Genomic DNA, 13,572 nt, shown 5'->3' on the forward strand with positions numbered 1-13,572 from the left:
ACTTCGCTATCTTAAACATTATTTTAGATCTTTTTTGTAATAAATATAGTCCTAAAATGCGATTTTCCTTTATGTCTGAACACAAAACGGACTTCGGAAAGATTGATCAAGTTGACTATTTTTTCGAGAGTATTTATTGAAAAAGTTAAAAATACAGCGACACTGCACCATGAGCTATAACTTTAGTAATGATACATTCTCCGTGTTATCTAATTGCCTCAAATCATCAAGAACAGAAACTGAATAGGACACCATAAACGCTAGAGCAACTGTATACAAATCGGACAAACTTCGAATCGTCTCAACTGCGAACTATTTCACTTCTGATACATGTATATCCCAAACTATAAATAGTTCTTTCACATCTGACATCTGTTCAAACCGCATTTATTTTCTCGTGACCTATGCATCATACAAAGTGCTTTTTTAGAGCCAGTTGAAAAAGTTCATATATATATATATTAAATATATATATATATATATATAAAATTCATACAAATAACATTTTGTAAAAACCAAATATCAAACAAAATGTTTCATGTGTCGAAATATTTTCGTATTTTGACATTGTGTACGTATTTTCGTCATTTATATTATAATTCGTATTCGGGGAGGGGTCGGAGTCATACTTTATTGTTTTCTTCGTTGAGCAGTAATAGCATAACATGACTTGTCTTTTTGTAGTTAAACGAATGAGTGCTTTAGGACAAAGCAGCATTTATATACAGATCGCAATTGTATGTTCAATTCCTTATTATGCAATCGGACCTTCAAAACATCCATCCATTCTTCTATCAATATACATGTACAACATATGTATTTGCTCTTCTCATTTGATGATAATCGGTATCGCATTGTGTAGTCTTGTGCAGTGTTTACTTTAATGTTGAATATCAACACACATGTAAAAAGTTAACAACTAGAGAAGCAAGAAATAAATTAAAAAAAAACAATTTTCAACGGAAGGTAATCAAAACTGCTAATTCACTAGATGAAGCCGGGAGTAAATTGTTATTGTTTGTTTTAATCTATATCATTTATTCTATCAATTTCGTTAAACCCATGTGTTCTCTCACAACTAAACATATCATCGGTGGGCAAAATTTCTTTATAACCATCTTTTCCGTAAGCAACCCAGTTAAACTGTAAATATGCTACAGAATTAGCATACCTATGTTTAACTTCCTTGCCCTTAAACGAATGGAAATAGCCATGGTTGCCGGGTGGTATATCCCAATCGCTTCTGTGACCTCCACTTCCACCGTACGGGCCCAATTTACGGCCCATATTTGTAAAGAAAGTAATACTGTCAATAAACATACCATGCCATGTTAGTATCTTAGTCACAACTTCATCCTCGTAAAGAGTGAATTCGTGTTCGTTTACAAGATCATGTCTTGCAGGTTTTGTGCCATGAACTAGACGTTTACCACTTTTGTAATGAATATGTAATCCACCTAAAAGATCAATACCATCCCATTTTACGATCCATACTCCAATTGTAATAGGTCGGTCATCTATCTCAATCAAGTGCTCTGAATCATTAAAACAATTGACAATTCCAAATCTATATTTTTCCAAATACATTTTTGGAATGGAAGCATACTCTTGATAGGGAACTATAGTTCTTTCGGATTTGGAATACTTTCTACTAAGCGGTGTTTTCGTTCGTTGTGTTGTGCATATGCGTGCCTTAAAAGCATGAAAGACCGTATATTCATTTGTTATACTTTCTAACGTATCTGAAGGTATATCAGAAAGACGGATAACGCGTAATAAGTCCTCCACTAATTGTTCATTTCCCACATTATTAGCAGATAAATATTTCCCTAACGAAGCAAATATACATGCTTCATAATTTTCAATAGGTATTCCATGTTTGAAAACAGTCAGTTTTTCATGATTTAACAAATATTTAAAGTCATTGTGTGATAACTCATGAAACAATCCATTTTCAACTGCAAACTGGAAGTTTTTTGATATGCATTCTAATACCGCATCCGACAGTTTGTCAAGTGAAAATTGTTTTACGAATGAAATCAAACTAACTGCTTTAGATATGGTGATATTATCTATAATAACTTTTTGACATTGTATTAAAAGTGGTGGAACATCACAGACATGTTTTGCTTCTTCGACCTGAATTGCATAGTTGCTGACAATATTAATGTCTGTTGATTCCATTTAACATTCAGCTGTCCTTAAAACAAGAGAGAAAAATCTTACGTTAGTGCATACATAGGGTTGGTATTGTTTTTATGATATTTCAATGATATTTCATGTGTCTTTTTTTTCATCACAATGATATATATAGAAATACTAAAAATGGACAAAAGCATCGCATAAACTGTTCCTCTATTTCGGTTCAATGACAGACAAGACAGTTTTCATCTTAACTCTATTGGTTTTTTTTTAAAGTTTATAAAATAAAGATATCTAAATTTCATCTTAAGACTTACTCTTCTCCAAAATATTTTTTTTCCATAAAGATATGTATCAACTTTGTGTCGGCGGATACTGTACTGTTCAAGATACATATATTTAAATTTCCTTCCTTTATGTAATTTTCGTGTGTAAAAAAGATAGTAAATATGTCAACGGGTAATATAAGATATGATCAGATAATCGTCATCTGGCAATGCGATATGACCAGATAATCGCCATATGGCGATGCGATGTGAAAAATACATGTTTTACAAAACCGTATTCATGGAAAATAGATTGGTTTCAATCCATTGGGGAAGGATGTTTGCTCACCGAGGGTATCAGCTATACCAGTAAAATAAAATCGTGCTGCCATGAAACATTGATTAATGGAATTAATTATTAACTGTTAGTTCATAGAATATTAAAATGGTTCGAAACACTACGGGTTTTCTACCAAAAACACAGATGACAGCAGCCAAACTTGGCACGAACAGTTGGAATATTTAGTGGATCAATTTTCTATAAATTCGTAATTTGGCGTGAGTGCCACTGAGAAGTCGTATAAAGACTCGAAACTCCTATACCTATATTTGTGATTTAGCAGTTTTAGTGTAGACAAAAAGCTTGGTGCTTGTACTATAATCAAGGAATTTTGATTTACCTCTGTGTATCATTATCTTTCTTTCTTGAGAATGTTAAAAGGGGAGTGGAAAGGGTACAAGTGAAAGGAAAATGAACATAACTATGCATGCTGAATGCGTGTGAAAGTAATTTGTATCTGACAGTGTTTAAAAAAAAAGTATGTGAAAAGAGGTTGAATATATCATGTTTAATGTATAATATGTATTTTGGCGTTGTTCGTAGTATCTTCCGAACGCTTTAAACTCTATTTGAACGTATAGTTATTAAGGAGCAGTGATGTTGTTCAGATACATTTGGCTGCTTATTTAATAGTTTAAAGACAAGAGCAAAATTAAAATGTCTTTGTGAAATCTTGTATATAAATGTTGTGTTTTAACATTAATCAGGTCGAAAACTCTAGATTTTCTGACGTAAGAATATATCTGCATGGTAATTTCCAAAACACAAGGCCAATATGGCCTTGAAAAACTGACCAATCGACTCAATGAACTACAATGCATTGTGGGCTACTACGAGTAAACTACTACTTAAAACACGTGGAATCATTGGGAAAACAGTCAACTAATATATTGTCTGGGACTCTCATTACCAAAGTTTTTATTCTGCAAATGTATTTAATGTAAAATGTATAACGTAATCTTCAATTTGCATGCTCAGTTTAAAAAAACAATATTGTTTATTGGCTTCACGATTCGACTTTCTTTTTGCCTTGCAAAAGTAGTTGAACCTTTTTTGTCCATTGTTATGAATTGAACCTGCATTAATTTCACGACATGATACATGATAATATTCAGTATGCTAAAAATATGTGTTATGAAAGCGGCAGGGGCGGATCCAGCAATTTCAAAAGGGGGTCCTAACCCTGGACAAAAGGGGAGGGGGTTCCAACTACATGTCCCCATCCAAATGCACTGATCGTCAAAAAAAGAGGGTCCATCCCCCGAAACCCCCGCCCCCTGGATCCGCCACTGAGCGGGTACGGTATATAGCTCAATACATTTTTTATAGTTTCATCCATCGATAATATCCATTTGTTGCTAATTTTATCACAAAATATAGCTCAGAGGTTTTTTTATCGTTCAGCTGCTGTCCTGTTGACATATGTAAAATTTCCCCAATATTAAAAGTCTCTGGATCATAGTGGGTGCCATGCATATTACCTATTATTTTTTTTTCTAAAACGTGCTTTGTATATAAAATCAGAAAAGGAGGTATGAGTGCCAAATTAGACATCTTTCCAACAAAGAAATAATTTAATAAAGTAAGCAGACATAAGTTCAATGCTAAAAAGTAAGCTTATTAATGACCCAAAAATTACTTGTGTAAAACAATCGAAAAAAAAAAACCCGGCCCAATTAATAATAAAATAAAATATAAAAAAGGACAAGAAATCTATCCCATCAAAAATAAATATATTGTATGGGATCTTCTATTTCAGTGGTTGTCGTTTGTTCATGTGTTACATATTTGTTTTTCGTTCATTTTTTTTTTTATATAATTAAGGCCGTTAGTTTTCTCGTTTGAATTGTTTTACACATATCGGGGCCTTTTATAGCTGACTATGCGGTATGGGCTTTGCTCATGGTTGAAGGCTGTACGGTGGTCTATAAATGTTAATTTCTGTGTCATTTTGGTCTCTTGTGGACAGCTGTCTCATTTGCAATCATAACACATCTTTTTTATTATAGATCCAACGCTGCAATTTTCACAAAACAAATATAAATTTTTCACCTTGTCGCACATACATACAATGTATGGATAAAATCATTACAGCTTATTTTCTAATGCATGTAGAGCAAAACATTGATTAGCTTGCTTGCTTTGTTTGTATATTGTACAAAATATAAAATATACAAGTTAAACTATGCCTATATATATATTGTTTAAAGATGTCAATCTTATTTTCAAAGCTTGTATAAATAACTATACAAACAAAGCAAACCAGCCAACCAAATTTTTACTTTGCAGGTATAAGAAATCAGCTGTAATGATTTTATTCAGTTTGGCAAATGTCCGAGACCGTTAAAAAACGAACAAACTAAAATTACAGTTGCTGACTTCACTACCTACAAAACAAAGGGAACAGTTTGGAAGTCCCATATACTGAAATGTGACCAAAAACAATACTTATAGATTTTGTTAACACTGCCATGTATGTAAATATTTCTTCGCATTTTTAAGGATCCCATATTTGCCTTTAATTATCTCTACGAACATTGCTGTACTCGTGAATATCAGCATCGGCTGTTATCGACGGCTTACTATACACTAGGAAGTTTGTCTCATGGGTATTTGTGTTTTTTCGCTGTTGTTTCGTTGCTGTCTGGTGGACAAATACATGAAATCTCTGTGCCATCATCAAACATGTTAATGGCTATATATCGGGTAATTCAAACCCTTTTTCCTTCGCATAGAAACAACTCTTCGTTAATCTGAGCATGGAAGTAATTCTTTATATCACGAACTATAAATGAGGATACACAAAATGAAAAACTAAGCGAAATTGTGAATCCCGCATTGCACGAAAAAACGTGTTGTATTTCAGTAAATAACACGTGTTCTTGGTTGATTGTAAACACGTAGTAGTCCATCATGCATTGTGACTCATTTAGTGGATTGGTAAAAAACCAAGGTAAAAATAAATTGCGTCACATGTAAATAAACAATTACATGTGCGAGAACATAAGTATGCTTATTAATGCATTTCCATATAAGGTAATGGTCCCGACCTGTTAATATAAGTATTGTTATCCTTTTTATGTTATTCAATGTCTCATGCTTATGTTGCTTGTCGTATACATAATAAACGTTCGATTTACATGTAATTCCCTTATACCATGAATAAGAAAATCGTGTTTTTGTAGTGTTGATATTAAAAATGTTTTGTCCGATCATCTGGTTTGAACTTTATTGATCGATTGTTGAATTCAGACTAAGGATAAGATGTGTATTGCCCGAATGCGCATCTGGTGTAGGTAAACTATTCATTATTGATATCGTTGTAGTCAATCAGCTAGTTCTCAAAAGCGCGCTAGTTAAGGAGTTTGTGTTACACCCCAGGGTACCGCGATTTTTTTGGATAGAATTCAACTTCATTTTCTTATTGATAAAATACAATGTGTTAGACCCAAAAAAAGTGTCCAAAAGAGGATTAAAAACGTCCCTTCCAATGGTTCTCTCATTTAGCAATCATGACTAAGTAATTTTAAATTAAAATATTTAATATAAAGCGATTAAAAAAAATAAAGTATAGGTTTAAACAACTAAAACAGACACAAAACTATCATAATAAATGTTACTCGGAAGATTTTTCGTTTAAAAACAAAGGTGATATTTTTGCGTTCAGAAAAGGTGCACTCTATCGAACTCAATAAAGGTATGCTTGATACACATTTTGTGTTTTATGTTTTAGCTATGTAGTTATTGACTTAAGATTGTTAAGTCATTCAATCGACAAACATCGCTTTGAACGAACGTCAAATAGTCAGTTGTGGGATTTGGCAGTACTTTTTACTTTCTTAGGTTTCTTAGAGATACAAACAAAAATGGTTTTGTTGGTTTCAGTTTAAATAAAGATTTTGATAAACATTGGTTGCTAAAATTATGCACATGAAAGAGCTGAAATATCCTTAAAATGTCGAGATTTGGTAGGAATAGTTAACCCTGAAACATCCGCCTTAAAAGAACTCAGAAAAACTCGAATGAAGCGAGACGAAACTGATGTTTTGAAATTGTTTCAGACACTGGTCAATTCCATTATAACATCTGAGCAGTTATATGGCTTGTTCACGGGTTATGTTGCTTCTTCGGAATTATTGTGCGACCTTCTAAACGCGTATGAAAAGGGAAAATTTGCTTCAGAAAATTTCATTACGGAACGGCTTATTCAAAAGTCAACCGATATCTTCAAAACACTCAAAGGAAAATCATTGCTTACATTTTTAAAAAAGGAAATAAAAGGCAAGCAGTTATTGGCTGATAAGAACAACAAAACATTGAGAGCAGATAAAAAAATGTCGCCTGCCTGTCATAGCCCAGATAAGATAGTTGGTTATGCGATAGGTTCTCCAGTATGAATTAGGTGCTCTTCCAATGTCTCTTGCAAACTTTGATGGTACACATGTAATGAAAAATTAAAATCTGTCCTGTGTGGTCTTTTAGAAAAGACTCATTCCTTAGGAAAGCATGTGGATATTTGATGACATGGCAGTTATGCAAATCATTACTAGGATACCAAGCACTTTTTTTCGAATTGGCAATTATCATTTTAAAAACCATCCTTTTACATGTTTAAGTTTCGAAAAGTGGTCCCGCATTGATTTTGTCACCGATTAGTTTCCCACAATATTCATAAAGAATTAACAACGGCAGGTCCTTGGGAGGGCAAATCATTATGATAAGTTCTAAACCATCACAATCGTGTTCTTTGAAATGGAAGAAATGTTTGTTAGTTGGGGGAAACACAGTTGCTTTTGTTGAATTCTTGGTTTTGAAAAGAGTAAACTATCATATAATTTACACTTGAATGTATTGATTTATTTGTATCACATGGAAGTATGTGCCACAAAATATATGTTGAAAATGAAATAGCGTAGAATGGTTTTAGTTTATAATCTAACAGGAAGAAGCCGATAAAAAATGTTTCTTAATGCAAAAACATGCAACTGAGAAAGGTTACGACTCCCTTGTTAAAAAAACCTTCTAACACTGATCTGGAAGTATTGGCCAACTATTTTCACAGTTTCATATCAATTCTAACATTGTAAGTCTGACATATACATCTTCCAAATGCAGATTATTAAATGTGCAATTAATGTGTGCGAAATTTGGTGAGAATGTTTGTAGAAAACTGCCAGGATTTCACGCCAATACAGGTTGTGATTCAGTAAGTGTTTTGTATGGTAAAGAAAAAAGCAAAGCATTCGGCTTTTTTGACACGTTTGGGGAGTTTTCAGAAGGTATATGCCATCTTGTTGAAACCTTTGAATAGGTTGGTGAAGAGTTGTTAAAATACTCGAGAGGTTTTCGTGTTTAATATATGGCTAAGAAATTAAAAATATCGATGAATAAAGATCAGAACGTTTTGAAATGCAAAAGATGCAATGTTAAAGCACATTAAACAAGCCAACTTTCAGAAGAAGATTTGAATATCTACTCTTAAACACAAGACTGGTCTGTTGCCAAAGAACTATATGGTTGGATTGTTTAAAGCACTTTGGTCAGTATCAATTTGCTAGACCAACCAGCGTTAGACGCTTTGATAATTCTGATGTGCTGTTCATGTAAAGCTGGTTGTGCAAAAAAAAAGATGTTCCTGTGTTCAACAAGGTTTATCCTAATCTGTATGTTTATGCTCGTAAGCTTGTAGATATAAGCATTATCAAATCGTTGGTATTGCTAACGATGACCACGAATTTATGGAAAAGATGATAATGATAATTTGGTAGATGCAGGTGACCAAACTCATGATGATTCTATGGATTGACCTTCTGTGTGACCTTAAAATATGGTGATTCGATTGTTAAATTTAAAAAAAAAATAGAAATCTAGAAACCCTGACAGTTTTGTGTGTTTTAATATGTGAGTTATTTCATGAATGTTATGTATAAATTTGTGACAGAATCGTGCATATCTGGTTGCTTATGTTTGTGTTTGTCGTAGATTCTATGTTTTTGTTTCTTACCTTTAAATTTGTTTTCAACAGCTTTTATATACTTTATGTACTATGTTTCTATGTGAAAACATATACCATTTTATCAAGAATATTAATACGTATGCAACTTTTCATTCAAAATCATGACTTTTGGAAATTACCCTCCCCTTTTTATTCTTGGTCCTCTGCTATTCAAAAATTAATTAAAAATTAGCCTGCGTTTTAATAAGATATGATGTGTTCCATTTAATAAACAGTATAGTACTGAATACTTGGTTATTTCATATTTTTCTGTAAATATGTGCAAAACAAATTGATTGATATACCCTTAAATAAGTCATCTTTTAACCTCTTTTGGACACTTTTTCAAAGGTCTTACACCTCTTAAAATATTCTTCAGATATTGCTCTTTAAACTTATACAAAAAAATTGCGGTACCCTGGGGTGTAACACAGAACTGAATTTTTGCCCTACCAGCTGATGGACTATTGTTGTAATTACATTAATAAGCGTAATAGCCAAATGTATACAATAACAATGACTCAACTAAAACAGTATCAATAAGCACTGGAACATTTTATAGATAACTTAACAAAGTATAATCCATGAAATACTGTTTTCGCACTGACAATTTACGATGCATTTGAAAGCCAAATAAATAAGATGTATATCATGAAACTGTTGTCATTAGATAATTTGAATATTTCCAGTATATATTATGGAAAACTTTGACATAACATTTGAAAATTAATTTATTTTTATTTTCTGTTTACGACGATTTAATAATAACCATCTATTTTTATTTCTAAATTAGTTATTCTGGTAATCAAATTTTTTCCTGTTTCCGTAAACAATTCTGTTTATTGAACTTAAAATAGAGATACACAATGATGAACATGATTCGACAGATTTTCCGATTTCGTGTTGTATGAGAATGAACATTATTATCTTGGAGTTTTCTCAAAATATTAATTACTGGTTATGTAACTTTGTAATTGTGCATGTTTTTAACAAATATTCTTATTTGTTCTAAATCGATGACTGGTGAATTTTGCGCTCAAAATTAATGCGTTTTATTTGACAATAATTATCATATTTCTGATTTTTAGATACATTTTCTATAGTGCAACAAATGAAGTTGTTCAATCTGAAACATAAATAGTAATATTCACAGTTTTCAGTGATTTTTTTTAAAAGAAAATCACGATTTTTAACCAGATTCAGATTAATTTCCACCACTATCTTCTTGGTAGACTTTTAGTATATTAATTTTTATGGTATTATGGACATAAATACCGAATTATTGTATGTGTTAATAAGTGATTAAGCCTTATCTGCAAAGATTGACTGTAATTTAATTCACCAGTCATCGATTTAGAATAAATAATTTTCCACGTTTTTCTTTTGGTATCTTGCAATGTTTTCCCAAAAGAATCTGTCTATTACAGCAATGTCAAAATTTCAACACATGAATATACAGAGATTGTTTTAGGATGTTTACATAGGCATTTTATAAACATTCGGGATACTCCCAACATGAAACTTTACGCGTGGTACAAGGTTAACATTTTATCTGACCTCCTATACATTTATAAAATATGTTCTCTCTCACCCCATATGGAATTTACTGACCCCATATATATCGTATTAGGTCACTAGCACTCTATGTAACTAATAATACAGGAAGCTGAATGTTGCGTTCTGAGTCTAGAAATTTTACGCTCAAAATTAAAGCTTTTTAATTGACAATTAATTCCAATGTATATGAGATAAATGCACAGGTACTGTTAAAAATGCAATGCAAAAGATAATATCAAAGTCAAAAGCCTAAGCTAGTGAATATTATCTTTTTTTCTAATCTGAATATGCAAATTGATAATTAAACTGTATAAAATACAGGTTTTTCGTTAGATTGTTAAAAAAAAAAATTAACATGCGATTACGACATGCATTACAACATGACAGTTTTCATACAAATTCCACGTGTTAATAACTGATATTATGATAATTTCGTAGTAGCGAAAAATGCATTTTGATTCATTAAATGGATTGGTTAATTCCCCAGGGGCACATTTACAGTTTGTAAATTATGAAATTTCTATGAAAAAATATTCTGACGTTAGAATTGTAGTTATCTCTATTTGTTCAGTGCTCATTCATATTTTGTGTTGTAGAGCAAAATAATACATTTAATACAAAAGGCAAGTGAAAATTGTTCGTTTTCATTGAAAATATGAGAAAAGTGAATGACAATATTGACTAAAATTTTATTTTGGACCTGATTTTCATCGCAATTTTTTTCATTTAAAGTTTCAAGAAACAAGAACAAAGGGTGCTTAAAAAGGTGACCTAATTTCTAGGGAAACAAACGACGTAGGTTAATTTCATCACAAATATTTTTGTTACCGTGTCCCACGCATGTATGGGTTTAACCAACGTGACATTTAAGCTGCAAAATACCATGACTATAAAACAATGAAAGACGTTTTGCAATGTGTTCTGACGATAGGTTGATATATATGAAAAGATAGAAGAGAACGAGTGGAATTTCAAAGTTAATAAATCGACTGCATGTACTTTACTACACCCTTATGACAAATTAAACAGTAGAATATTGTTTCAATATGTTCCCAATAATAAAGATAAGTATTTTCTAAGTAATACGATGCTAACATCTGTTAGTTTTTATAATTTCAATCACATGTTGAAAATGTCGTAGACTAAACTTTCTAACCTGCAGTTTGCTCCTGGGGAAATTAAATGTATCAAATTGTTTTAATCGTTCAAATTGTGGTTCATTTTTCAGAAATACATCAATGCAAATATATAGAAGAACAGCAGTTACTTATTCGTGTTGAACATTTCTATTTTCGCTATTTTTTATGAAATTCTGTTGGATTTGATTTATTGTACATGTGTAGCATACATGTTATATATATGCAATTCATCAAAATGTTATTGCCATTTTAATTACATGAACTTGTGATAATTAGTAAATAACAAATTAATTAGATTATAGATTACAGATTACAGAAGCTGTTGTCACTAAAAAAATACTTGTTCATTACCAAATATTACAATGTTTTACAAATTTCCTGTTTAAACGTGCCATGTTGTTAATAAGGGACCGTTCAATACTTATCAGATGGATGGGCCGGTGCTGCAAAATGGGGCGGGGCATGCACTTTTTTGTGAAAATATTTTGATGGGCGAGAACTTATTTTATTGGAAAAAATTTGTTATTTATTTTATCAGTGTGTAGGAAATTCCTTTTGCAGGCACAAAAAACATAAGGGACATGGTCTCAACAATAATTTTTAGTTAAGGCCAAATCCAGGTAGTCATCTTTAATTTTTTTCATAACTTTTTCAAATCAACTTGCATTTTCATAAAACTCTACAATTATTTTATTTATATATTGATCTTACAGAATACCAGGTTGTTTAGTAGTTTGGTGTATTGCTGTCATTCTATGGATTTAATAAATAGATTAAAAAGATGCAAAAATTTTCAGTTTTAGCTTATTCAAGATAGTTATCTTTAATTTTTTTCCTTACTTTTTCAAATCAACTGGCATTTTCATAAAACTCTACAATTATTTCATTTATATATTGATCTTACAGAATACCAGGTTGTTTGGTAGTTTGGTGTATTGCTGTCATTCTATGGATTTAATAAATAGGATAAAAAAAGCTAAAATTTTCAGTTTTGGCTAATTCAAGATAGTCATCTTTAATTTGTTTTATAACTTTTTAAAATCAACTGGCATTTTCATAAAACTCTACAATTATTTCATTTATATATTGAACTTACAGAATACCAGGTTGTTTGGTTGTTTGGTAAATTGATGTCATTCTTATTGACTTAATGAAAAGGTTAAAAAAAGCTAAAAATGTTCAGTTTAGGCTAAATCATTGGATAGTCATCTTTAAACTTTGTTATACCTTTTCCAAATCAATTTATATTCTTTATATAACTCTAAGACAATAATTAGTAATTCAGCATATGATAATATTTTTAACTAGTCCAAGAGTTATTGTCCCTTATTTTAAGTAATTTCCTTTATCAAGTTATTTTAAATCAATATTGTATTTGAGGCTGCAAACATAAAATCAAAAATATACATGTATATTCATACTGGTTTTAAAAAAAAAAAAAAAACTGTATGGTTCTGATACACACATGAATATTTATATATAAATAGAATTATCTAGCACATTTTAAATTTTGTATTTACACCAAAGTATATTCTTTGATTTCATGACATAAACTTGCAAACTTTAAAATAAAAAAACAACTAAAATATTTTAAAGGGGCAAGGACTTTTTTATAGATTTTTTTAGATGGGCAAGGATTTTTTTCAGAATTTAAAAGGATGGGCATTAACTTTTTTAACAAGTCAATATTAAGAATGCACCGGCCCATCCATGTGATAAATATTGAACGGTCCCTTATATTTCATAGATATCAAAATCAATTTTAGACTTAATTATGATATGTATTTCAATAGAGCATTAATCAAATTACTTACTGACATCGTTATGCTATACAGTACAATGTAACTTCTAGTAACTATGATGGATGACCTTGATTGACAATGTTGACCTGATTTGTGATTTGAAGAACTCTAGTGGGAAGGAAACTGATATATTATCAATAAAAAAATGTATTGTGTACTTTAAAATTATATAATTAAAGTAAACAAAGTCATTTAAAGATTCGAAATGCATTTTTCTTGTTCATTATTTCACTGCAATGACTGGTTCTTTTATTTTAAATCCGGACGTTTATCTGTTATGGTAGTACCAAAAAAAAATGAAATAAAAGGTGAAATTGGTGTGTATATATAA

The 13,572-nt window shown here is 31.1% G+C and overlaps 1 protein-coding gene across 2 annotated transcripts; it reads right to left on the minus strand.

Annotated features, from left to right (window-relative positions):
* Positions 1-482: 482 nt before the first annotated feature.
* LOC134727707 (uncharacterized) lies at positions 483-13,332 on the minus strand. 2 transcript variants are annotated; one of them, XM_063592092.1, is made up of 2 exons: positions 13,254-13,332; positions 483-2,200 (listed from the first exon to the last, which is right to left on the minus strand). In XM_063592092.1, the coding sequence occupies exon 2, from the start codon at positions 2,182-2,184 to the stop codon at positions 1,024-1,026; it is 1,161 nt and encodes a 386-aa protein (XP_063448162.1). In that variant the 5' UTR covers positions 2,185-2,200; positions 13,254-13,332; the 3' UTR covers positions 483-1,023. The 2 variants fall into 2 exon arrangements, with proteins under 2 accessions (XP_063448162.1, XP_063448165.1); XM_063592095.1 differs by lacking the exon at positions 13,254-13,332 and adding an exon at positions 2,460-2,516.
* Positions 13,333-13,572: the final 240 nt, after the last annotated feature.

Source organism: Mytilus trossulus, chromosome 1 (genome assembly GCF_036588685.1).
Source record: "Mytilus trossulus isolate FHL-02 chromosome 1, PNRI_Mtr1.1.1.hap1, whole genome shotgun sequence".
NCBI lineage: Eukaryota > Metazoa > Mollusca > Bivalvia > Mytilida > Mytilidae > Mytilus > Mytilus trossulus.

What these genes read in the sequence shown, in the direction of transcription:
- LOC134727707 (XM_063592092.1), bottom strand. Translation starts at nt 2,184, where the DNA reads ATGGAATCAACAGACATTAATATTGTCAGCAACTATGCAATTCAGGTC.